Source organism: Martes martes, assembly GCF_963455335.1.
Source record: "Martes martes genome assembly, chromosome: 13".
Taxonomy (NCBI): Eukaryota; Metazoa; Chordata; class Mammalia; order Carnivora; family Mustelidae; genus Martes; species Martes martes.
This window is the reverse complement of record NC_137901.1, coordinates 64032623-64059501: the sequence shown is the minus strand read 5'-3', so window position 1 is coordinate 64059501 and position 26879 is coordinate 64032623. Positions and strand designations below refer to the sequence as shown.

At 40.7% G+C, this 26879-nt stretch overlaps 1 protein-coding gene across 1 annotated transcript in view; it reads left to right on the top strand.

Moving 5' to 3' along the window:
* Positions 1-26879, top strand: part of MAPK1 (mitogen-activated protein kinase 1) — a 103361-nt gene that overhangs the window by 34818 nt on the left and 41664 nt on the right. The window contains exons 2-3 of the mRNA XM_080821705.1: positions 23927-24109; positions 26133-26322. Coding sequence (XP_080677831.1) covers positions 23927-24109; positions 26133-26322 — 373 coding nt within the window. The remainder of the gene's footprint in view (positions 1-23926; positions 24110-26132; positions 26323-26879) is intronic.

Genomic DNA, 26879 nt, shown 5'->3' with positions numbered 1-26879 from the left:
TAAAACAGGGGTTACTTCGTAGGGTTGTGGTAAAGACAATACGTAAGCATTTTTTTTTTCTTTTTTTTAAGGAATTTTTTTAAGCTCTTAGCACTGGGCCAAGTGCTCGGGACTATGATCATTATGAGTAATGAGGTCCTTTTTCATTTTCTTAGTCTCCTTCAAGTCCAGAGGCACATGGAGCTGCCTGTGCTACCATTGAATGCTCATCATTGGAAGAGACTTAATGCTCTTGGTCTTTGTTGATGACTTCTGGCTGTTATCATAGCTCAGTACTAGCCAGCTTGACTTGAACCATTACAAAATTCTTGGCCTTGAGGGTGGGAGAGAATAACTGAGGAAGGAAATATAAGGCAATAATCAAGAGTAGTTGGCCCATCTACTTCATCAAGGTTTCTGTCTCTTTGTCATGACAAGTTCAGAGCACAGTGGAATTACAAAGGACACTTTTTTTTTTAAGTTCATCAGAGGACTTGAACTCAGAACCCTGAGACAGACAAAACCTGAGCCAAGATCAAGAGCTGGACTCTTACTGACTGAGCCACCCAGGCACCCCGAAGATCACTTCTGAATAGCACTGCTTTGGATTAGAGTATCTGTTGCAAAGAATACTAACTCTGATTTTGTGTTACCCTAACATTCTTCACCTTCAACAACATTTCTTGGTTTGGATTTTTAGGATGATGATAGTCATGGTACCAAATCCTGTTATGGTATAGTATAGTACCATAAATACAGATAATAGTATAGACTCATTTTTCCTATTTGTGAGGGGAGAGAGGTTAGTTTTTTGTACTCTTTCAGTAATTTGTATACTTTTTTTTTAAAAGATTTTATTTATTTACTTGACAGACAGAGATCACAAGTAGGCAGAGAGGCAGCCAGAGAGAGAGGAAGGGAAGCAGGCTCCCTGCTGAGCAGAGAGACTGATGCGGGACTCGATCCCAGGACCCTGGGATCACGACCCGAGCCGAAGGCAGAGGCTTTAACCCACTGAGCCACCCAGGCGCCCCTACTTTTTAAATTTAAGATTTATTTATTAGAGATAGAATCCTCATACTCCCTGCCAGGCGTAGAGTCCAACATGGGGCCCAGTCCCAAGACCCTGAGATCATGACCTGAGCCAAAACAAGAGTCGGACACTTAATCAACTGAGCCACCCAGGTGCACCGATAATTTGTATACTTCAGTCCACCAAAAATTTGAGGAACTTTTATAGAATATAATTCATTACAAATCTCCTATCTTTTTATGTTTATATCTATGCATACATGTGTATATACATCCACATTATTAGGTGTGGGGTTTTTTTCCTCCTTTTCTCTTGTATGCATATTAGTTTTTTTCCACTTGCTATGTTTAGAAGAAGCCTGAACACAGAATAATAGAATCTTCTCTCTTTTGTAACTTGGCCAGCACTGTCAGAGCAGACATGTAGGGCATAGCCAAGTTAGGACTAAAACTCAGACCTCTTGATTTGAAGTCTGGTGTTTGTTTCTAATGTTATTTCTTTTTTAGGATTCATGTAATAAATATAATGAATAATATAATAAAGTAATAAGAATGACTCTACCTTTTTCTTTTTCTTTTCTTTCTTTCTTTTTTTTTTTTTTTTTTGGAAAGCCTGTTATCCTTTGAGGTTTTACAGTTGCTGTTTCTACAGTCTTTGCAACCCTTGGCCTTTCCTCATTTTTGATCCAAACAAATGGTTGTTCAGAGATACATATTAGGGAATTCAGTGATGTCTCAGGCAGGGATAGAGCCAGAATTGATCATCTTTGACTCTTGGCTTCTGTTTTATTTTTGAAGAGATTAAAATATACATATGTAAACAGCCAAACTTTTTTAAGCTCTGGGCTATCCAAAGCACCTTTTCTTGAGAGGTGGCATGTATGTTAATAACATCAGATCTTAAGCTGTGATACTATATTAAAGCACTGATCTTTTTTCTTTTTTTTTTTTTAAAGATTTTATTTATTTATTTGTCAGAGAGAGAGAGAGAGAATGTGTGCTCACAAGCAGGCAGAGTGGCAGGCAGAGGCAGAGAGAGAAGCAGGCTCCCCGCCAAGCAAGGAGCCCGATGCAGGACTCGATCCCAGGACCTAGGATCATGACCTGAGCCGAATGCAGCGGCTTAACCCACTGAGCCACCCAGACATCCCTGATCTTTTTTTTTTTAAAGAGGAAAAGAGGGGAAGGGAGTCGGGAAGACCGAAAGAGAGAATCTTTTTTTTTTTTTTTAAGATTTTTTATTTTATTTTATTTATTTATTTGATAGAGATCACAAGTAGGCAGAGAGGCAGGCAGAAAGAGAGGGGAAAGCAGGTTCCCTGCTGAGCAGAGAGCCCGATGCGGGGCTCAATCCCAGGACCCTGAGATCATGACCTGAGCCGAAGGCAGAGGCTTAACCCACTGAGCCACCCAGGCGCCCTGGAAAGAGAGAATCTTAAGCAGGCTCCACACCCAGTATGGAGCCTGACTCGGGGCTTGATTTCACAACCCTGAGATTACGACCTAGGCTGAAGTCAAGAATCAGACACTTAACTGACTGAGCTACCCCAGCGGCATCCCTGGAGCTTTAAAATGATGATGGTTTTATAGCTGAAATGACTTTAGATTAGCTGTTTTTTGCTCACCTAATGGTTTGCACCCTCTTTAAAAAACCTTAATACTGGCTATCTTGGTTAGTAAATTATGAGAGAATCAAGCTGAGGTAAGGAATACATTTTCTTTTAAAGCAGTCATTTGTATTATCTATCTTCTTATTTTTGGAACATTAATTTGGATCAGTCTAACTTACTTAGCATCTGAAGACAAGTTAATTTTTATCTGTGAAATGAAACGAAATACTGTAGTTTTGTTCAGATAATTAAAGTTCACCAAAATAGGTAGCTTGGAGAACAGCTTAATAGCTTTCCTAAAAATAATCCATTCACAGCTGATAGGTAGCATTTTAGTTGCTTAACAACGTCTACAGTATGTGGTGCTTGTGCGTGGTAAGATACTTACTTTATTTAGACAAACTTTATTATCCACAAATATTATTGAGCTTCTGCTAAGAAATGACTATAGTGACAGGGGACTGGGGAGGATGAGAAAACCTGAACATACCAGAAATTTTGTATTTATATTAAAGCCTCAGAAATTACTATGGAAGGTTGGGCATTTATTCTGATGATCTTGCCATTGCTCAAAACCTGTTCGTAACATTTCCCTAGAAATTGCCTTCAATATGAGCATATGAACTGTGAAGGAAAACCAACCCTGTAATTTTGTAGCCCAGCTCAATTTTTTAAATCATCTTTGAGGTATAATTTATATATAGTAAAATGCACCTTCTCTACATGTCCGATTCAGTGAATCTTGGCAAATGGATATACTTGTGTAGCCACCACAGCAAAGGTAAAGAACATTACATAACCCTAGAAAGCACCCCTGAGCCCCTTTGCAGTCATTCTTCACCTCAGGCAACCACAGATCAGCTTTCTATCACTATGGCTCAGCTTCATCTTTAGAAATTCATGTAAATGGAATTTAAAAGTCAGTACTCTTGGGGCGCCTGGGTGGCTCAGTTGGTTAAGCGTCTGGCTCTTTATTCCAGTTCAGGTCATGATCTCAGGGTTGTGAGATCGAACCCAGTGGGCTCTGCACTGGGTATGGAGCCTACTTGGGATTCTCTCTCCCTCTTCCTCTGCTCCCCACCCTCTCTTTGTCTCCTTCTCAAAAAAAAGAAAAAAAAAAAAAAAGTCTGTGCTCTTTTTGTGCCTGGCTTCTTTCACTTTACATGGTGTTTTTCAGATTCATCTTTGGTGATACATTAGTCCTGTACTTGTTTCCTTTTTGTTGCTGAGTACACTTCCATCACGGGTTGATGGTGCAGTTTGTTTACCCCTTCCTTGTTTAAGGGGTAATCATTGATGAATGCTGGGTTGTTCCAAGTTTGTGGCTACTGTGTGTGAAGCGCCTACAAACATTTGTATACAAGTCTGTGTGGACATATATTTGCATTTCCCTTGAGTAAAGGCTTAGCAGTGGAATTGCTATGTTGTGTGATCAGTGTACCTTTAACTTTTCAGAAATTGCCAAGCTTTTCCATGGTGGTTGTACAGTTGCACCTGCAGTATGTGAGAGTTCTGGCTTTTAGACATCCTTATCAGCACTTGGTATGACCAATCTTTTTTATTTTAGCCATTCTAATGGGTATGTGGTTTTAATTTGCATTTTCCCCTATGATTCATCAGTCATCTTTGCATGTGTTTATTGTAACACAAAAAATGTTTATTTTATTTTTAATACTGGGCTGTTTGTCCTCTTGTTTTGAAGTTTTGAGCTTTATATATTCTGAATACAAGTCCTGTGTGTTGCAAAATTTCTTCTCCCATTTGCCCAGCTTCTTTTGGACCCCAGTGTTATTATCTGGCTTGCTCACCCATCTCATTGGCCTTATCGTGCTTGGCAGTCTTTTCAGTCTTGTTAACTTCCTTCTGTCTCCTTGCCATTGTTCTTATACATTGGGGGGGGGGCGGGCTTTACCACTCTCCTCAGAAGGTGTGGTGGTTTTTCTTTTCTCTTTAAAATTATTTTCCTGACTTGGGAATGCTGGTCATTCATAGTGCCTTTTGGCTTGGGATGCTAAATGTCCTGCAGTAGGTGGCATGGTTTCACACCGTAACTGATGTTTTTGCTTAGTCCAGGCTGCTGTCCTGTCTCACTGATACCACTGGAGTGCTTCAAATGTTGTTTTGTTGTTGTTGTTTATTTTTTTCCTTTTTACAATTCATTCTGCATATTACAGCTGGAGAGATTATTTAAAAATATAAATTGGGCACTTTTAGTTCCCAGATTAAAGCGGAAGAATACTTAAGTTAAATCTTCACTTAGCAGAACCTTAGCAGAACTGCCAGATCCACTGCCTATTTCTTCAGCTTCTTCCTGGACCATACTGTCTCTGCTTGATAGGCTTCATTCACAGTGGCCTTCTTTTGAGTCCACAGATACTGCAGCCTTACTCCTCTCTGCTTGTAGAATATTTGCTTTCTCTGCCCTTCTTCAGCTTACCTAATTCCCACTCATCCTTCAGGTCTGTTGGGTTTTTTTGTTTGTTGTTTGTTTGTTTTTTAAAAAGATTTCATTTATTTATTTATTTATTTGACAGAGATCACAAGTAGGCAGAGAGGCAGGCAGAGAGAGGGAGAGGGAAGTAGGCTCCCCGCCGAGCAGAGAGGCTGATGCGGGGCTTGATCCCAGGACCCTGAGATCATGACCTGAGCAGAAGGCGGAGGCTTTAACCCACTGAGCCACTCAGGCGCCCCTTCAGGTCTGTTTTAAATGCTACTTCCTTAGAGAGGAAAAAACCTTTTCTAAACCATTTAAACCAAGTTGTCTAGTTATCCATGATGGCATTAATTATACCAATTGCATTTTTCCTTGGTATCCATCCAAATTTATATACTTAGTCACATAATACAGTATTATATATAAATATATATTAATACATTCTCTTTATATTTCCCCCATATTGTATAAGGTTAATGATACCAGGGAGCTGTTTTCACTGCTGTTTCCATAGCAGTCAATGCTGTGTGGATGGTTAGTAGATCTTTGATGAATAAATAAAATTGATTTTAACATTTGAGTGTTAAACAAATGAATGTTTTTAAGGTTATCTGGTGTGCCTCCTTCAAGATCCTAAACTATCCTTTCTCTTTTTCTTTTTAAGATTTTATTTATTTGTTTGAGAGAGAGCATGAGGGGGGAGGGGCTGAGGGAAAGGGAGAAGCAGACTCCCCACTGAGCAGGGAGCGCAGTGCAATGCAGGGCTCAATCCCAGGACCCTGAGATCATGATCTGAGTGGAAGATGGAGGCTGACCAACTGAGCCACCCAGGTGCCCCTGTCCTGTTATTCTCTTGAATATAAATTGCTATAATAGTTTTCTGTCTCTGTCATTTCTGGTGAATCTGTAAATTGCCATGGAAACGAGACTTCCTAATCTTTATCTTTTAGGGAGTCAGTGGAACAAACTAAGTAAGATTTTATTTTAATTCCAGTATAGTTAACATGTGGTATTATATTAGTTTCAGGTGATTCAACAGTATAGTGATTCAACAGTTCTATCCATTACTCATTGCTCATCATGTAAGTGTACTCTTAATCCTGATGTATGTGCTTCTTTATTAATGCCTTAAATAACAAGATCAAGCAGCAGGTCTCATAACTGTAATTTTGGAGTAGGTCTTCCTGTTTCTAGTATTAGCCTCCTTCATCACTTTTACTTACTTTTTTTTTTTAAGATTTTATTTATTTATTTGACATAGAGAGATCACAAGTAGGCAGAGTAGCAGGCAGAGATAGAGGGGGAAGCATGCTCCCTGCTGAGCAGGGAGCCCGATGCAGGGCTTGATCCCAGGACCCTGAGATCATGACCTGAGCCAAAGGCAGAGGCTTAACCCACTGAGCCACCCAGGCCCCCCCCATTACTTGCTTTTTAAAAAAGAATTTATATATTTGTCAGAGAATGTGCAGCAAGCTCCCCTCCAAGCTGGGAGCTCCATGCAGGACTTGATTCAAGGACCCTGGGATCATGACCTGAGCTGAAGGCAGATGCTCAGCTGACTGAGCCATACAATCCCCTACATCACTTTTGTATCATATTTCTGATAGTGTCACTTTCGGGTCCTGAGGATTCTATTAGAAGAAGAAAGCATAGATTTCTAAGCTTTCTCAGTCTGACATCACCTTTTGCTCTTTCTCTGGATGGGTCTTAAACTCCACCCATATGGAAGGACTCAGCACTTGTACTCAGCTTTCCATACTTTGGCTCCTAGAGCTCCTTCCTCCTACAAGCCCTTGTCATATACTGCCTATTTTAAAATTCTGCCTGCTTTTTTAAAAATATCACCTACTGAAAGAGATCCACAGATAGTAATACAGAGCAGTGCCTGACATATAATAAGCACTCAGTAAATTGTAGCAATTATTTAAAAAGAATTGTTCATAAAACTTTCATTATCACCACCACTTAGTTCCTAGTAAGTAAACTATAAACATTTTGAGTGATATACATAAGGGAACAAGGCAGAGCAATACATCAGTAAGTGTAAGCAAGCATAATATAAAGTGAGTGCATAAATGATTAATACTTAGAATATTGTTTTGATCTTGGTTTGAATGGCTATCATTTTCCATCAGAGCACAGTGAGAAAATGATTTAGTAGATATTTCTTGTCCTTTATACTTGGTCACCCAAAAATCCACCTGGAATTCTGATAGACATGGTAGATTTAGAGTACTGTCAATCATCTAAAAAAAAAATTACTTTTCTAAGTAGGCTCCACGTCCAGCATGGAGCTTGATGTGGGGCTTGATATACAACCCTGAGATCAAGACCTGAGCTGAAATCAAGAATTGGATGCGCAGCCAACCTAGCCAGCCAGGCATCCCCAGTCATTTTTTAATAAAACAAAGCCATCAAGTTCCTAAGAATTCTTTTTCCTGCATTTTTAACATGCTTTAATTGCTGATCAGTACTTACCTGCTTCATATATAACATACACCAAAAACAGAAACCTTGACGTGGGGCAAGCAGGAGTTGAAAGTACTATAGCAACCGTGTTAACTGTTGTTGCTTTTTATACCATAGTAAATATGACCTACAAAGGAGGAGATGTGATCAGAAACAGACAGTATGAGAAGTTCCCAGTATAAACCAGCCATGTAGAGCAGTTCAAAGCCTAGATGGCTTGTGTAAGAATGCAGTTAGTGGTAGAAGTGGTGTAGCTGTAAGGATCAAGTTGACTTATTGCTTGCTGAGCTTATATAGGCACTACTAGGACTGGAAAGTGGTAATAGGGTGGAGTGCCCTACTTTCAGGCCCAGATGTATCTAGGAAAAAGCAGGTACATTTAGGATAGCAAGGGGGGGATATTAATGTTAAAAGAAACAAAGGGGTGCCTGGGTGGCTCAGTGGGTTAAAGCCTCTGCCTTCAGCTCAGGTCATGGTCTCAGGGTCCTGGAATCGAGCCCCGCATCGGGCTCTCTGCTCAGCGGGGAGCCTGTTTCCCCTGCCTCTCTCTCTGCCTACTTGTGATCTCTCTGTTAAATAAATAAAAATCTTAAAAAAAAAAAAAAGAAAGAAAGAAACAAACAAACAAATACTATCAGTAAAAGGAACTATACCACAAAGGTAAAGCTATCCAAATGAATAAAGTCTTAAGAATAAAATTTAGTTCCTAAAAAAAAAAAAAAAAAAAAAAGAATAAAATTTAGTTCCTAAATTCTAAGAACCAAATAATTAGAAATTTGAAAATATTTTAAAGATTTATTTACTTTTATGTGAGAGGTCGAGAAGGGCAGAGGGAGAGGGAGCATGTCAAGCAGACTCCTCCCTGAGCTTGGAGCCCAGTGATGATGTGAAGCTCGATCCTGCAACCCCTAGATCACGACCTCAGCTTATCAAGAGTCAGATTCTTGAGGCGCCTGGATGGCTCAGTGGGTTAAAGCCTCTGCCTTCGGCTCAGGTCATGATCCCAGGATCCTGGGATCGAGCCCCGCATCTGGCTCTCTGCTCAGCAGGGAGACTGCTTCCTCCTCCCTCTCTGCCTGCCTCTCTGCCTACTTGTGATCTCTGTCTGTCAAATAAATAAATAAAATCTTAAAAAAAGAGAGAGAGATTCTTGACTGACTGAGCCACCCAGGCACCTTTAGAAATCTTGAGATTTTGAAATAGTGCCTTTTTAAAGTACAAAAGGTACAGTTTTCATATGGCAGTTTAGAGAAGGCTGTATTTTTTTTTTCCTCCACTTGTTTTTCCCCCTCCAAAGAAGACTGTTTGTGTCAGACCTAGTTGGCAAATAGAAGATTTGAAATGGTTCTTCTGTTTCTCAGAGTCCAGAATATATAAAAGTATTCCTGTGTTTCAAAGTGGGAATGTTAATAATTGCTTCCTTTTATAGTCTAAGGTATATATTTTAAGTATGCAACTGTAACCACTCTGGGCTTTTACTTGGACATCAGAATACATTTTTCACTCTTTGTAATGACAGTGTCTTTCCTCTTTTAGCTAGTGCCTGTTGCTTAGTTTTAAAACCGGTGTTGAGAGAGAACTTCTGTGTTTTTTTTTTTTTCAGTACTTTTATAGAGATAAGTTACTTACTTTCTCTCAGATTTTGTACTTGTGAAGGTGTTAAATTCCAATTAAATGTATGAGAAGCCACTTGATCTTGTCCCACAGTTCAGTGATGCTGTTTTTCCCCCCATGCCCAGTCTTTTTTCTCTTGATACTACATTTTGACTAGTTTCTATTGCAGTGTCTGCTGAGTCACCGTTTTTTTTTCTTTCTTTTGAGTGTAATCTGTTCCTAACTCTAACCATTGTATTTTTTTCATCTCTAGAAGTTCAGTTTGAGTATTATATCTTCCAGTTCTCTTTGTGATGCTTTACTTTCTTTTTCTTGTTATATTTATAATTGTTTTAACATTCTTGTCTATTCTGTCATCTCTAATTTTGGGTGTTTTTTATTACTGGCTTTCTCCTCATTATGGATTGTATTTTCCTGGTTTTTTGAATATTGGTAGGTTTTGATTAGATGTAAGACATTATGGATTTTACATTACCGAGTGCTAGATTTTTTTGGTATTACTTAAATATTTTGGGGCTTTTCTCTGGGATGCAATTAAGATACAGTTCAGTTCTTTCAAAGCTTACTTATAAACATTTTTTGGGCCCGTGTGGCTTCTTTCCCAGCCTTAGAATTTCATCATGCATGTGCTTCTGATCATTACTCATCTGAGGACTCGAAGGGAACCTGTTTGCTGATCTCCTCAGCCTTCTGAAGTTCTCTCCTGTCCTGTACTCTGCCCAGCAAATTCTTACTTGACTTTCCAAATTGAATTCTGTCCGAGACTCAGCCAGGCTTTGTTTGGGTTTCTCTTCTCCACATTGCAGCCTGGAAACTCCAAGCAGTAGGCCAGGGTGGTCAAAGGACTGACCTCCCTGCCCTGTACTGGCCATTGTTAGATATCCAAAAACTTGTTTCACATACATACTGTCTGGCTTTTTTTCATTGTTTAAGATCGGAGAGTAAATCAGGCTGTGTTCCTTTGTTATAGCTAGAAGCAAAATCCTGTGAAGGTGTTTAGAACTTTAGGAAGTCCTTTAAACCTCAGGTTATTGCCTTATTTTAAGTTGTCTCTTGTTTTATATAACCTACACTTTATTGGTTATTTTTTTCTCCCAATGGAATAGACAGAAATGGTGAAACAAAAGACAATTTAAATTGTGTCTTAAATCACTCATGATCCCACCATCTTAGCTTGTTTCATAAATTGCCTCTTCTAGGTAATATTTTAAAGCTTCAGTTTTTATTTTATTTTGAATCTTACCTTTAGTTAATAGAGTATTCATACTCAGTTTAATAACTGCACAGTGACCTGTTAAATTAATATTCCATAATGTATTAATCCTTATGTTTGATAGTACAGCTTTGTTCTTTTAGGTAGTGCTACAGTATGTATCTTCATTTATTGTCCCTATATATATATTTTTAAGACTTTTCTTATTTAATTGACAGAGAAAAAGAACACAAGTAGGATAAGAGGGAGAAGCAGGCTTCCTGCTGGAAGCAAGCCCGATGTGAGGCCTGATCCAAGGACCCCAGGATCATGACCTGAGCTGAAGGCAGCCGCTTAGCTGGCTGAGCCACCCAGGTGCCCTGTCATCGCTATTCTTAGGATGTTCGAAGGGAGAAAGACAGGTGGAATGTTTTATTTATTTCGATTTGCAGTGAATATTTAGACAGTGTTAGGTATTTATTAGTAAATGTTTATCAAATGATTGAGGTGGAATTTATCTTATAAAGTTCAGTTAAGGTAGGTAGGGGTTCCTGGGTGGCTCAGTAAGCATCTGCCTTCAACTCAGGTCATGATCTCGGTCCTGGGATCGAGCCCTGGATCGGGCTTTCTGCTCAGGAGAAAATCTGCTTTCTCTCCCTCTGCACCTCCACACTACTTGTTCTCTCTCTCTCTCAAATAAATAAATCTTAAAAATAAATAAATAAATAAAAGTGGGGGGAGCCTGGGTGGCTCAGTGGGTTAAGCCTCTGCCTTCTGTTCAGGTCATGATCTCAGGGTCCTGGGATCGAGCCCTGGGTCCTGGATCGAGCCTGGGATTGAGCTCTGCTCAGCAGGGAGCCTGCTTCCCCCTCTCTCTCTGCCTGCCTCTCTGCCTACTTGGGATCTCTCTCTCTGTCAAATAAATAAATCTTTTTAAAAAAAAGTTCAGTTGGGTAAAGTTTTCAGTTACCTTTTTAGGAATACTTTAATTCTATCAAACTTTCACTTATGAGAAATTAAAATATGTATTTATGAATTGCTTATTAAATGTAGCCCATATTATCTGCATGCTAATCACTTCATTTTTTTTGGAGTTATCACTTAATGGAATACCTTTTTCAGATAAATTTTTATGTTGGAATAATTTTAGATTTATAGAGAAGATGCAAACGGAGTACAGAGGGTTCCCATATGTCCCTACCCATTTTGTTTCTCCTGATGCTGACATCTTATATTGCTGTAGTACACTTATGAAAACTAAGAAACCACCATTAGTATGTTCTAGCTAAACTCCAGACTTTATTCCGATTTCACTTTTCTGCTTTTTCTGTTCCCAAGATAACACATGCATTTAGTTGTCATTTTGGCTTCATCTCCTCTGGTCTGGGACTGTTCCGCACCCTTTCTATTCATGACCTTGATGGTTTTAAGGAGAACTGCTGAAGTGTTTTGTAGAATGTCCCTCAGTTTGGGTTTATCTGATGTTCTCTTTATTAGACTGGGGTTACAGGTATTGGGAAAGAATATCACAGAGGTGAAATGCCCTTCTTGTCTCCTCCTGTCAGGGGATTGACAATATTCACATGTTATCAGTAAGGGTATAAACTGTTATCTCTTGGTTGAGGTGGTATCTGTCAGATTTCTCCACTGTAAAGTTACTATTTCTCCCGTACCAAATTCTAGTCTAGTCTTACACCTCCAGCCTAAACCCCAGCATGTCCCTTCCCATACCCTACATTCCATTGCCCCAGGTTCCTTTAGGCCTCTGCACCTTCGCACATGCTTTGCTTGAAAAGCACTCTCTCTCATCCCCCTAGCTAGCTCTAAGGAACCTTTTCTTTCCCCCCACCTGGTCCCCCAGCCTCCGACCACCCACTGCTTTCATAACACCCTGTGCCTCTCAGTTGTTCACCTGGATTTGCTAGTTGTTCTCCTCCTCCTTGCCTTCTTTAAAAAACAGTCAGCTGTACTTTTTCCACTGCTGTCGCCATTCTCCTCCATTTACTTACACCCACATTACCACACATCATCTCATTGCAGATTCAGTCACTGCTTTGCAGTTTTTACCTTCCTTAGCCTCTCTATTTGGAACTCTTTCCTTCCTTGGCTTCTGAAACACCACCCTCTCCTGGCTCTTGGATGTGGTTTAGCATGTGGTTTTGGTGTTGGACAACAAGGGTTCTCATTCCATTATTACTTATACTACTTTCTCTCTTCAGCCATTTCCTCTTCCTCTGACTGTTCCTGAATTCTGACCTCAGACCCCTTTTCACGACATCAACTCTCCTCAGCAGTGCTGCCCAGTTGGCTTTTTTTCTTTCTTTCTTTCTTTCTTTCTTTTTTTTTAGATTTATTTATTTGAGAGAGAGCACACTTGTGTGTGTTTTGGGGGGGGCAGAGAGGGAGAGAGAAAATCTCAAGCAGACTCCCTGGTAGACATGGAGCTGGATGCGGGGCTTGATCTCACAATCCTGAGATTATGACCTGAGCTGAAACCCGGAATCGGATGCTTAACCCACTGGGCCACTCAGGTGCCTCTACCTGGTTGGCTTCTTTTAAAGATTCCTATATCTTATTCTCAACTTTGATCTCTCCTTAATGCTCTTGGAAGAAGAGAATCTTCACTTCCTCCATCTTTATCACCCACAAGCATCCTTAGATCTTTAAAATCAGGAAGTTCAAGACGGTTCTTGTCCTCCCCAACCCCCACATCTTCATTTTGTACTTCTCAAACCCAGCTCTAATGTGTGGAAGGCCTGAGTCAAGAATGCAAATGGGGAAAAAATAACAATACAAATGGACCCCCATGTACCATATACATCAAATTAAGAAACCTTAAATATAATATAGTCTCTCCTCCTGTCACACAGATAAACCTTCTTAAAGACCTGTAAGATCAGCTTCAAATTGGGGCTCTTGGGTGGCTCAGTCAGTTAAGCAACTCAGGTCATGATCTCAGGGTGCAGGGATGGAGCCCAGCATTGGGCTCTCTGCTCAGTATGGAGTCTGCTTCCCCCTCTGCCCTCTGCCACTTCCCCTACTCTTGCCCATGCTCTCTCTCTCAAATAAATAAAATCTTTAAAAAAAAAAAAAAAGAGCTTCAAATGGAAAATTCTTGGGCTTCTTAGAGTTCGGTGTCAGCAGTTCCAGGAAAGCAGGCCTCCGGCACAGCTCGCATCTCTTCCCAGCCCCAGACCCATGCCTTTGCCATGAGCTTGAGCTGATGTGTGTCTCATAAGCAGGATACCCAGCTTGACATGACAGTGCAGGTGCAGTGCACACCCTGCAAACAGCTACCCTTTGGCCATTCTGTGATATAAAAACTGGAGGAACATTCTCCTCTCAGCAGAGCTGCTGTGTAAGAGGCTTGCACAGCCTTGGACGCAGACTCAGGCAGTAGGGAATTTTGGGGCTCCTGATGAGCATGTCCTCCAGACCCTGTAAATACCTCCTTGTGGAGAGGGGCCCAGCTAGGTGAGGCCAGTGGTCCCCATAGATGTTCTGCTTGTTTACCTATCCATGTGTTACCTCTTGCGTTTCTTGGTGCCCTTGCTCCTCTTCAGGAAGCCTGCTCATCCTTCAGGATATGGTTTCTATAGGTCTCATCGTCTTTTAATCCTCTCCTAATACCCTTGTTTGGACTTAATCCAAATCCAGCTTTGCCTTTTGTTTCAGAAGTGCTTTACTATGTTAAAGGCCGTGTATGTTGTCTGTTCCTGTTGCACGTTTCTTAGCTTCTTCAGGGCAGGATTGTTATTTGTTTTTGTCACCAACCCTAACATGAAGTCTCACAAATGGGAAGTACTCGACAAGTGTGGCTTGAGTCCACCACAGCTCTGGCGTCACTCTCGTGTTGTTGTGGTAACCCTATCAAAACAGGAAATGAAGTTAGTTTAGCATGACTTGTTCATAATTGACTCATGCTGGTTCCCTTTTCTTCCCTAAGTGATCACAAAACATCTGTTAAATAACCTACTCCAGAATTTTGTGGGCTTCTACTTCCACATTTACTGATCAGATATGTTTCTGGAATCTGTTCCCATCCACCCTGTCCCAGAAATTGACCACATATCGAGGGAGCCTTGGTTCCTTTTTTTAGGAACTTCTCTCTTGAGAAACAATTGATGAACAATATACTGCACATATTTAAAGTGTACAGTTTATATGTTGACATATTATACACCCATGAAACTATCAACACAACCAAGATAAGGAATGTATTCATCACCTCCAAAGTTACTGGGTCTCCATTTGTGTAGTCCTTCTATCCTAGCAGCCTCCTTCCTCACCAGCCCCAAGCAACCTAAAAATCTGCTTTCTGTCCCCAAAGATTAGTTTGCATTTTATATGAATGGAAGTACTTTTCTGGTAGTCTGGCTTTACTCAGAATAATTATCTTGCGATTCCTCTGTGGTGTTTATATCAAGTTCATTCCCTTTTATTGCTGAATAGCAGAAATTTGTTTTAAATATTGAGTATGCTAATCTCCAGCCTTAGACCTACCTATGCCTTCCCCACGATTTATGGATCTCAGGATTCATCTGGAAATTGAGGCTTCATTTATGTGAGATGACTGGCTATCAGTAGCTTGAATTCCTCAAGAACAGAGTACTATTGGGGCACCTGGGTGGTTTAGTCATTAAGTGTCTGCCTTCGGCTCAGATCATGATCCCAGGGTCCTCGGATTGAGCCCCACATTGGGCTCTCTGCTCAGCGGAAAGCCTGCTTCTCCCTCTCCCACTCCCCCTGCTTGTGTTCCTTCTGTCTCTTTCTCTGTCAAATAAATAAATAAAATCTTAAAACAGGGGCGCCTGGGTGGCTCAGTGGGTTAAGCCTCTGCCTTTGGCTCAGGTCATGGTCTCAGGGTCCTGGGATCGAGCCCCAAATCGGGCTCTCCGCTCAGCAGGGACCCGCTTCCTCCTCTCTCTCTCTGCCTGCCTCTCTGGCTACTTGTGATCTCTGTCTGTCAAATAAATAAATAAAATCTTAAAAAAAAAATCTTAAAACAACAACAACAACAGAGTACTATTTAGAATCTTTATGTCTTGTTAAGGTAGTCCTCAATACATGGAAATACTAACCCAGGACTGAGTAGAAGTTCCCCCTTTTGTGTGTAAAAGAAATAATATACCCAATTCCAATTTTTTAAAAAATTTTATTTATTAGGGGCGCCTGGGTGGCTCAGTTGGTTAAGCCTCTGCCTTCAGCTCGGGTCACGATCTCGGGGTCCTGGGATCGAGTCCCGCATTGGGCTCTCTGCTCGGTGGGGAGCCTGCTTCCTCCTCTCTCTCTCTCTCTCTCTCTGCCTGCCTCTCTGCCTACTTGTGATCTCTCTCTGTCAAATAAATAATAAATTCTTAAAAATTTTTTTTTTAATTTATTAAAGAGAGAACACACTATTCTCTCAGGTGGGAACAAAGTTAAGTAAAGATATTTTGCACCTCTTTCCAATAATTTTTCAAGTATTTTTGTATTGGTCAGGAATTTCAAAATAATTATGCTTCCTCCTTTAAAGGGTATTCCAGTATTCCACTGGTATTTCTCCTGTACATTTTTTCCCCTAATTAAAAACTTGTGGGGCTTTTTTGTTTTGTTTTGTTTTTTTGAAGAGATTCACATGGCTCTTCGATTAAGAGGTATACAGTAAAGGGTTTTGCACTCCTATCTGCCCCACTCCAGCCTGGCTGTCTGTGCCTGCACCACTGATCCTTTATTTTCTTGTGTATCCTTCCAGGCTTCCTTTATGCAAACACAGGCAAATGTTAATATATATTTTTTATTATTTACTGGAAAAAGATAGCACTGCTAGACCTTGCTTTTTTTCCACTTAACAGATCTCGAAGATCTATGTCATTCTTTTTCTCAGCTGCAGAGTTTTTCACTGTATGGATAACGACTCCCCTGTTGTTAGATGCTTTTTTAAATTAAACGTTTTATTTTGAGATGATTGTAGAATCACATGCAGTTGTAAGAAATAATACAGAGAGGGTCACTTGGGTAGCTCAGTTGGTTATGCGACTGCCTTCAGCTTGGGTCATGATCCTGGAGTCCCAGGATTGAGTCCCGCATCAGGCTCCCTGCTTAGCAGGGAGTCTGCCTCTCCCTCTGACCCTACCCCCAATTCTCTCTCTCTCAAATAAATTAAATCTTGGCGGGGGGGCGGGGGGGGGGGAAGAAATGATACAGAGAAATCCTAGTTTCCCTCGCTGGTAACATCTTGTGTTACAATCATACATTACAGTATACATTACAACACAATAACATAGCTGGGAGATTGACATTGATACACTCTAGAATTCATTCATATGTCACGGATTTTATGTGCACTCATTTCTGTGTATTTTCTTTGCAATTTTATCACATACATAGGTTCATAAACCACGGTCTTTTTTTTTTTTTTTTTGACAGATTGAGAGAGAGCATATGTAGGTAGAGTGGCATGCAGAAGGAGAGTGAGTAGAAAGCTCTCCACCGAGCAGGAAGCCCAACACAGGGCTCGATCCCGGGACCCCGGGATCATGACCTGAGCCGAAGGGATACACGTAGCTGACTGAGGCACCCAGGCGCCCCTAAACCACTATCACTCTTTTTTGACGTCTTGAAATGTTAAATTTTTTCCTTGTTATGTCTCTTTTTTCCCCTTAAATTTGTTTCTAGTTTTTTAATTTTAGCTTTTTAAAAGATTTTATGTATTTATTTGACAGAGAGAGACACAGCAAGAGAGGGAACACAAGCAGGGGGAGTGGGACCGGAAGAAGCAGGCTTCTCGAGGAGCAGGGAACCGGATGTGGGGCTCTATCCCAGGACCCTGGGATCATGACTTGAGCCAAAGGCAGCTGCTTAACGACTCAGCCACCCAGGCACCCCTGATTTTTTTATTTTTAAGTAGGCTCCATGCCCAGCATGAAGCCCAGTGCAGGGCTTAAACTCACAACCCTGAGATCAAGACCTGAGCTGAAATCAAGAGTTGGACATTTGACTAACTGAGCCACTCTGGCACCCCTTAGAATTTTTTTAATTGAAGTATAATTGACAGTATTCTATTCTTTTCTTTTCTTTCTTTCTTCTTCTTCTTTTTTTTTTTTTTTTTTTTTAAGATTTTATTTATTTGAGGGACGCCTGGGTGGCTCAGTGGGTTGAAGCCTCTTCCTTCGGCTTGGGTTATGATCCCAGGGTCCTGGGATCATAACTCGCATCGGGCTCCATGCTTGGTGGGGAGCCTGTTTCCCTTCCTCTCTCTGCCTGCCTCTCTGCCTACTTGTGATCTCTGTCTGTCAAATAAATAAATAAAAATCTTTAAAAAAATGATTAAAAAAAAGATTTTATTTATTTGAGAGAGAGCATGTGGATGAGTGAGAGGAGGGGCAGAGGGAGAGGGGGAACCCGATGCCAGGACGACCTGAGCCAAAGTCAGACGCCTAACTGACTGAGCCACCCAGGTGCCCAACAGTACTCTATTTCATGTGTACACTGTAGTGATGCAACATTTGTATACATTGCTAACTGATTACCACAATAGGTCTGGTTACCGTATGTTAACCATGCAAAATTAATACAATATTATTAACTGTATTCCCCATGTTATACATCACATCACCATGACATTTATTTTAAAACTGAAAGTTTGTATCTCTTGATTCCCTTCACCCATTTCACCCTGCCCCCAACCCCTTCCTTTCTGACAACTACTACTCAGTATCTATGAGTCTAGGTTTTATTTTATTTTGTTGTTTAGATTCCACTTAAAGGTGAAATGTATGTATACACATATGTACATTTATATTCATAACACACATATATATCTCACATCATCTTTATCCATTCTTCAGCAGACACTTAGGTTGTTTCCCTATCTTCACTATTGTAAATAATGCTGCAGTGAAGAATGGTTGCACATATTTTTCTGAATAAGCGTTTTCATTTTCTTTAGGTAGATACTTAGAATGAAATTGCTGGGTTGTATGATAGTTCTATTTTTAATTTTTTGAGGACCCTTCATACTGTTTTCCATAGTGGTAGCACCCCCCCCTTTTTTTTAAGATTTTATTTATCTGTCAGAGAGAGAGCACAAGCAGGGGGAGTGACAGGCAGAGGGAGAAGAAGCCTCCTCTCTGAGCAAGGAGCCCTATGCGGGACTCAATCCCAGGAGCCTGGGATCTTGACCTGAGCCAAGATCAAGATGCTTAACTGGGGACGCCTGGGTGGCTCCGTTGGTTGAGCCGCTGCCTTCAGCTCAGGTCATGATCCCAGCATCCTGGGATTGAGTCCTACATCGGGCTCCTTGCTCGGCAGGGAGCCTGCTTCTCCCTCTGCCTCTGCCTGCCACTCTGTCTGCCTGTGTTCACTCTCGCTCCTCTCTCTCTCTCTCTGACAAATAAATAAATAAAATCTTTAAAAAAAAAAAAAAGGCTTAACTGACTGAGCCACCCAGGTGCCTCTGTCTTTAGTTTTAGTTTTAGTTCTTTTTCATCATCAGTTTTTATTTATTGTTAAAGATTATTTGCCTTATAGAGATGAGTTAGGAAGATTCTCCCTTTTTGTTTTTTAAAGATTTTATTTATTTGAGAGAGACAGAGAGCACAAGCAGGGGGAAGGGAAGGGGAGAGAGAGAAGCAGACTCCTTGCTGAGCAGGGAGCCAAATGTGGGGCTTGATCCCAGAACCCAGAGATCTTGACCTGAACCGAAGGCAGACGCTTAACTGATGAAGCCACCTGGGCACCCTAAGATTTTCCTTTTCCTAACATTGAACAACTTACTTAAATTTTTGTTTTTGAAAAGGGCAAGTTTATCAGTTTGAAGAAAAAATATGAGTATCTAAAATCAACTCATCCAAAGACTGTATAATCACATACGGATTGAGGTCCTAAACTGCACCCATAAGTTGTTTACAGATACACATTTCAAGTAAAAGTTGTAGCATGGTATTAGTTGTGGGGGGAGATGGAGGTGAGCAAAGATTAAATTCTTAGAGGAAAGAAAAAAAAAGAGTTGGTAATGCCAGAGTGATTTTAAAACAAAAGCTAACACCAAAAAGTCTGTGATAAAATATAGCAAAATAGGGACGCCTGAGTGGCTCAGTGGGTTAAAGCCTCTGCCTTCGGCTTAGGTCATGATCCCAGGGTCCTGGGATCAAGCCCCTCATCGGGCTCTCTGCTCCATGGAGAGCCTGCTTTCTCCTCTCTCTCTGCCCGCCTCTCTGCCTACTTGTGATCTCTATCAAATAAATAAATAAAATCTTTTAAAAAATATATAGCAAAATAAAATAAAGAAAACAAAACTGAGAAATCCAAGGAAAAATGAGTAAATATAGAGTTGTTATGGAAGAATATGGAAAAGAGTTTTAATTTCCAAAAAGAGTATTTGTGACCAGTTCTATGGCAGATTATATAAAACAAAAAGGAGCTGGAAAAGAGATAGGAAATGACCCAACTCCATGGACAGAGTCGTGTCTTCTTTTCAAGTGGGAACCAATGAGGAGGATCTCATGCCTTCTCCCTTAAAAGGGGTCAGTTGGTTATTTTATCAGCTAGTGCTGATACAGTTGGAGGGGCACGTTAACCATAAGCCCACGTTAACCATAAGCCCCTCCCTGCAACCGTCTTGTGCTCAGAAGCAAATTTATGGTCATGTTTAACTACCCTGCTTCAGTAAAATAAGAAATTTATAATGTTGAGTTTAAACCAATATTTTAACCTGTAAATTCTCTTTTGGTGGACTCATGCTCTATGATTTTAATTACCCCAAAAGAGTTTTAATTTCTAAAAATACTCATCATTTTCGAATTAGGTTGTTTGAATGACATATCCCTCTACCTGCCGAACTAAAAATCAGTGGTTTAGGCCCTCATGCAACAAACCAAAGATTTGAGTAGTGATTCTTTTATTTATGGAAATACATTTCATTTCAAAGTATCAAGGCCACCTAAGTGCAATATATTAACAGTAGTGTGGGAGAATTGAGGTTGTGTAAAAGTAAAGTGCCTCCTACAGCATTGTTCTGTGATGGAGTCAAATGCATCAGTAATTCTCAGAATAAGCAGACTGACAAATACCATACAGAAGCACAAATTTGAGGAAAAAAACTTTCAGTTTTACTGTTTTGTATTTCTAGCACTTGAGGAAACAAGCAATGTTTTATTGCCTGTCAGTGTTATTGCACCGCTTCAGTCAGTGGTCCAGGTATTGATACTTATTAAAATGGAAACCTCTTATAGAAAAGATTAAATAGAATACTGATCATAAAGAGAGTGGTAACATTCAAGATTAAAATGCATCACAATGGGGCCCCTGGGTGGCTCAGTTGGTTGAGCATCCAGCTCTTGGTTTCGGTTCAGGTCATGATCCTCAGGGTCATGGGATTAAGCCCCGCACCAGGTTCCACGCTCACTGGGGAGTCTACTTCAAGATTCTCTTCCTCTGTCTCTCCCCCGACTCACTCACTCTAAAATACATAAATCCATCACAAAATTGAAGGCTTAATTATTATTGCTTTTGCCTGGAATTCTGTTAAGTCAGACATTGAGGTCAGTTTGGAAAGAACTGGGCCCTGTGTGACAGCTATGGAACCTTTTTTTTTTTTTTTTAAGTTTATTTTTTTAGTAATCTCTACACCCAATGTGAGACTCAAACTCATGACCCTGAGATAGTCAGTCACATGCTCTGCTGAGCCAGCCAGATGCCCTTAGAACTCGTTTTTTGAAGAATACGTTGCAAGTTTTGTTGTAAGATTACCCAAATATTGGGATGCCTGGGTGGCTCAGTTGGTTAGGCAGCTGCCTTCGGCTCAGGTCATGATCCCAGGGTCCTGGGATCGAGTCCCGCATTGGGCTCCTTGCTCAGTGGGGAGCCTGCTTCTCTCTCTGCCTCTGCCTGCCACTTTCCCTGCTTGTGCTCTCTCTGTCTCTGACAAATAAATAAAACAAAGTCTTTGGAAAAAAAAAAATTACCCAAATATTTTGGTTAAATGCTTTGAAGGAAGAAAAAAAAAATAAGAGCCACTCTGAAAAGCAGTATGGAGGTTCCTCAAAAAGTTAAAAATAGAATTACCATGTGATCCAGTAATTCCACTACTACTTACCTAAAGAATATGAAAACACTAATTCGAAGACACATGTACTCCTATGTTTATTGCAGTATTATTTATAATAGCCAACCTACAGAAGCAACCCAATTGTCCCTCAGTAGTAGGTAAGTGGATGACAATGTATGTATATACAATGGAATATTAGTTGAGTAGCCATTAAAAAAGAGTAAAATCTTGTCATTTGCAGCGTCATGGATAGATCTAGAGGGTATTATGCTAAGTGAAAGAAGACTTGGGGCACCTGGGTGGCTCAGTGGGTTAAAGCGTCTACCTTCAGCCCAGGTCATGATCTCAGGATCCTGGGATCGAGCCCCACATCGGGCTCTCTGCTCAGCGGGGAGCCTGCTTCCCTGTCTCTCTGCCTGCCTCTCTGCCTGCTTGTGATCTCTCTCTGTCAAATAAATAAAATATTTTTTTAAAAAATGAGAAGACAATTCTGTATGATTCAATTCATATGTGGAATTTAAGGTACAAAAGAAATGAACAAAGAAAAAAGACAAAAAACTAGACTCTTCCTTCTTACTCCCTCTCCACCCCAACCCCGCCACTCTTAAATATAGAAAACAAATGTTATCAGAGGGGAGGTGGCTGGGGGGGATGGATGAAATAGGTGAAGGGGCACTTATGATGATCACTGAGTACCACGTAGAATTGTTGAAGCACAATCAGGTGTTGTACACCTGAAACTAATATAAATTGTTCATTACTTATACTGGAATTTTAAAAAAAAATTTTTTTTTCAAAAAGGAAGACCTAGGATGAGGCACAGAAACTAGCTTTTTAAAAAAAATTTTAATACTTATTTATTTGAGAGAAAGATAGAGTGGGAGGAGGGGGGGAGAGAGAGACTCTCAAGTGGACTCCCCGCTGAGCACACCAGTGGCTGCAGGGCTCAGTCTCACAACTCCGAGATCATGGCCTGAGCCAAAATGAAGAGTCAGATGCTTTACCAGCTGAGCCACCCAGGTGCCCCAAAACTAGCATTTTTAATAAGAATGTCAGGTGATCCTGATGCAAGGGTCTGGAGACCACAGTTTGAGTAGCACTTTAGTTAAGTGATGGGACTCATCCACTGGTGGCAGCCTGTCAATGCAGCATGTACCCAGATAGAGTGAGATGGAAGGACAGCTTCCTGAGAAGAGGACATAAACCTAAGGTACTTTGGAAAAAGAAGGCCTAGGGATATTAGTCCTTTGGGTAAATGAATTATTCTCTCTATATTTAAGGGAATCTTACCCGGGCAGTGTACATAAAAGCATTGCTGTCCTCTACTTTTTAAAGGTATTGTGAAGACAAATGTAATTATGTATATGAAAAGAACTTTGAAGGGCAAGGTTTTTTGTGTTTTTTTTTAATGTGTTACAGTAGGTTTCAAAACCATGTACTATCTTACTAGTACTATCTTAAAATGTGATTTTTTTTTCCTTATAGCTTTTGTGTTTTATGGTTAAAACCACCTTAATACACATAGAACTACCATTTTTCTTCAAGAATAATTTGCTTATCATTTATATGAAGGTCAGTGCTGGCACTATATGAGCCTACATAAATTTGTTACTTAAAACAGTTAGGGGCACCTGGGTGGCTCAGTGGGTTAAAGCCTCTGCCTTCGACTCAGGTCATGATCCCAGGGTCCTGGGATCAAGCCCCACATCAGGCTCTCTGCTCGGCAGGGAGCCTGCTTCCCTTCCTCTCTCTCTGCCTGCCTCTCTGCTTCCTTGTGATCTCTGTCAAATAAATAAGAAAAATCTTAAAAAAAAAAAAACAACGGTTAAAAAAGAAGAAAGAGTCATATCATTTTGCAAATAAAACAAAGTAGATGCAAGCAATGAAGGCGTCCTCTTGGGTCCATTTTTGTTGGGGCTGAAGATGTAGTTGATGGTCAATTGATTGTTGCTGCTGAGTCAGGGGAATCTGATACAATAGGAAGTTGTTTTGGAGACAAATGATTACTCTCACCAAAATGCAATTGCTGTTAAAAACTGGGAAAATGGGGGCACTTGGGTGGCTCAGTGGGTTAAAGCCTCTGCCTTCAGGTCAGGTCATGATCCCAGGGTCCTGGGATCAAGCCCCGCATCGGCTCTCTGTTCGGCGGGGAGCCTGCTTCCTCCTCTCTCTCTGCCTGCTTCTCTGACTACGTGTGATCTCTGTCTGTCAAGTAAATAAATAAAATCTTTAAAAAAAAAAAAATTGGGAAAATGTTTTGTGTATGCGTGTATGGCATAAAACCATGTTCGGGGGCTTATGACAGTGGGCATCTACACGTTTATCGGGGCTGGGCTCTGTGTTAAGTTTGAGATTGAGTATGTGTTGCACTGTGCCAGCTGCATCCTTCCTAGCTTGTGGCTTTTTTGTGGATAATATACATACTGCCTTCACGTGTATGAAGCAAGTATTTACCCAGAGTGCTAAACATTTAATACTTTACTGATTTTTATTCTTTCTGCCAAGATGTTCCTAAACTATTTTAAATGCCATCTTTCCCCTTCCCCTCCTTTTTTTTTTTTTTTTAGCTCTGCTTATGATAATGTCAACAAAGTTCGAGTAGCTATCAAGAAAATCAGTCCTTTTGAGCACCAGACCTACTGCCAGAGAACCCTGAGGGAGATAAAAATCTTACTGCGCTTCAGACATGAGAACATCATTGGAATCAATGACATTATTCGAGCACCAACCATCGAGCAAATGAAAGATGTGTATCCTTTTCAGACAGCTGCCTCTACTGATTGGTCACCTTGTTGCGGAAATGTAACTTGAAATACCTGGATTTATCAGAGTAAAGGAAAAGTATATAAACCACATTAAAGGGAAAATTAATCTGCTTGCTATTTACTAGACTTGTATAATTTTTTTCTTTGATTCATTTTTATGAGCTGTCAGTAACTGTTTTTAGTCTCTTTTAGAAATCCAGTATTTTTACTGTCCATTCCAGTAAATCTTAACACCATTTCCAGTCATGTTTTTTCCATTCTAGATATGGTTTGTTGTGGTAAAAAGAGCGGGAATGAATAGTAGAGTAAGAAGGAGGGTGCGCTGGATATCATCAGGTCAAATCCAGACTGTCCTGGTCTTAGACAATGTCATTCACCTTTAGGTCTGTTTTCTCATCTTTATTAAGGTACTAGCCTAGCCTTCATGATCTCTAAAGTTGACTCAGCTCTGAAATTAGGTTATTAACTATCAGCAGCATTTAGAAATCTGGTCCAGATAATGCTCCCTGGTTAAAGACTGCATTTGAAAGATAGAAGCATTAAGTATCTGAAGAGGGTCTGCCAGAGAAAAGATACTATTCAGGCTAGCACAGCATTCCTACCAGTTTTCCCAGTTTGCCTTTTGCCCAGCTAGGGACAGGCAGCTCACTGTCTCTAGGCAGCCCTTCCCTTTTTTTTTTTTTTTAAGAGATTTTATTTATTTATTTGGCAGAGACACATCGAGAGAGGGAACACAGCAGAGGGAGTAGGAGAGGGAGAAGCAGGCCTCCCGTGGAGCAGGGAGCCCAGTGTGGGGCTTGATCCCAGGACCCCGGGGTCACGACCTGAGCCGAAGGCAAACACTTAACGACTGAGCCACCCAGGCGCCCCAGCCCTTTCCATTTTTAAACAATCCTGTTATCAAGTTGTAGCGTTATTTTAAGTGAAATGCCTCCTGCTATCACCTGTTGTCCTCCTTTACCTTTTAGTAGGAAAACCAAGTCTGTTTCAAATGACAAGTTTTCAAATTCTGTTTCCTCTGAATCCCATACTGTGTCTCATCTAACATGAATCTGTAGGGGACATACAATAATATTTACACAGAAATGAATAAGAGATATGCAAAAACACTGCTAATGAAATAATAATCGGGTGAAGTTAAAGCTAAAGAGTTCTAGAATTTAATTTCTGTAAGAAAGAAATCAGCCACAGATAAAATTCTAGGTGGCTTAGATATGTGGGTAGGCAAGAAAGCAAGAAGAGTAAAGCCAGCATGAGCCCTTTAGCATGACTTCCCAATACTCTCATTTATTTAGGATCTTTTTTTTTTTTTTTTTGACAGAGAGATCACAAGTAGGCAGAGAGGCAGGCAGAGAGAAAGGGAAGCAGGCTCCCCACTGAGCAGAGAGCCCAATGTGGGGCTCGATCCCAGGACGCTGAGATCAGGACCTGAGCCGAAGGCAGAGGCTTAACCCACTGAGCCACCCAGGCGCCCCCATTTATTTAGGATCTTAACCTTAATTGAAGAGTCAAGCACATAGAAGGCTGAATTTAGTAGCGGTGTGTTCTAGGTCTGTGTTTCTGAAGGTTTTATGGTTGATTCTTCAGGAGAAGGAGGGGGGACAAGAAGGGAGGTAAAAGAACAGTGACATTACAAGTAGTTGCTGGGCCAAAGAGAAGAGGGGAGCGTATGATGCCTGCTGGCTACCCTTGGAGAGGGTTTGTTGATGATGGACTAGGATGAAAAATTATCCAGTATTTGCATAACAGCCTGTCTCATCTCAGTCTAGGCCTGTTATTGATCATATCAGGCAGATATTAATGGCTACTTTTTCCACAGGACTTAAGAAGGTTAACTATTTCAGATTCCTTCCATAGAGGTAAATCAGGTTTTCATCAGTTTCTCATTTTCCTTACGGGCCTCATGATATAATAATGGATTGTTTGGGGAGAAGGTTCATTTTGATTTCAGTGTGCTTTGCTAAGTGTAACCAGATATTTGCTCTGTTACCTTAACCTGTCTAAACAGATATATAGTACAGGACCTCATGGAAACAGATCTCTACAAGCTCTTGAAGACGCAACACCTCAGCAACGACCATATCTGCTATTTTCTTTACCAGATCCTCAGAGGGTTAAAATATATCCATTCAGCTAATGTACTGCATCGTGACCTCAAACCTTCCAACCTGCTGCTCAACACCACCTGCGATCTCAAGGTCAGCCAGGTTGTTTACTCTTAGGGTGATACATGTTGGGGGAAAAAAAGAAACCTCCTTCACTGGGGCATATTTATATTGTTATCCATATTTAAAATCACACCAGAAATACATGAAAACATTCTTATGCCCCCCCCCCCATGCAAGTAAAAAGCGCTAGTTCTCTTCTCCATCCAGTTCTACCATCCAGAGGTAACCACTATAACATATTGGTATATTTTCTTCCAGAGTTCTTGCTGTTTTCTTACATACATGTGTACATTTGTGCTTACATATATGAAAGCACGATCATGTGCATTATGTGTAAGTTAAAAAATCATGGGGCGCCTGGGTGGCTCAGTGAGTTGAGCCGCTGCCTTCGGCTCGGGTCATGATCCCAGAGTCCTGGGATCGAGTCCCGCGTCAGGCTCTCTGCTCGGCGGGGAGCCTGCTTCTCCCCCTCTCCCTCTCTCTTTGCCTGCCTCTCTGCCTACTTGTGATCTCTGTCTGTCAAATAAATAAATAAAATCTTTAAAAAAAAGAATCATTTCATTGGTAACCTTTTTCTTCAATAAATT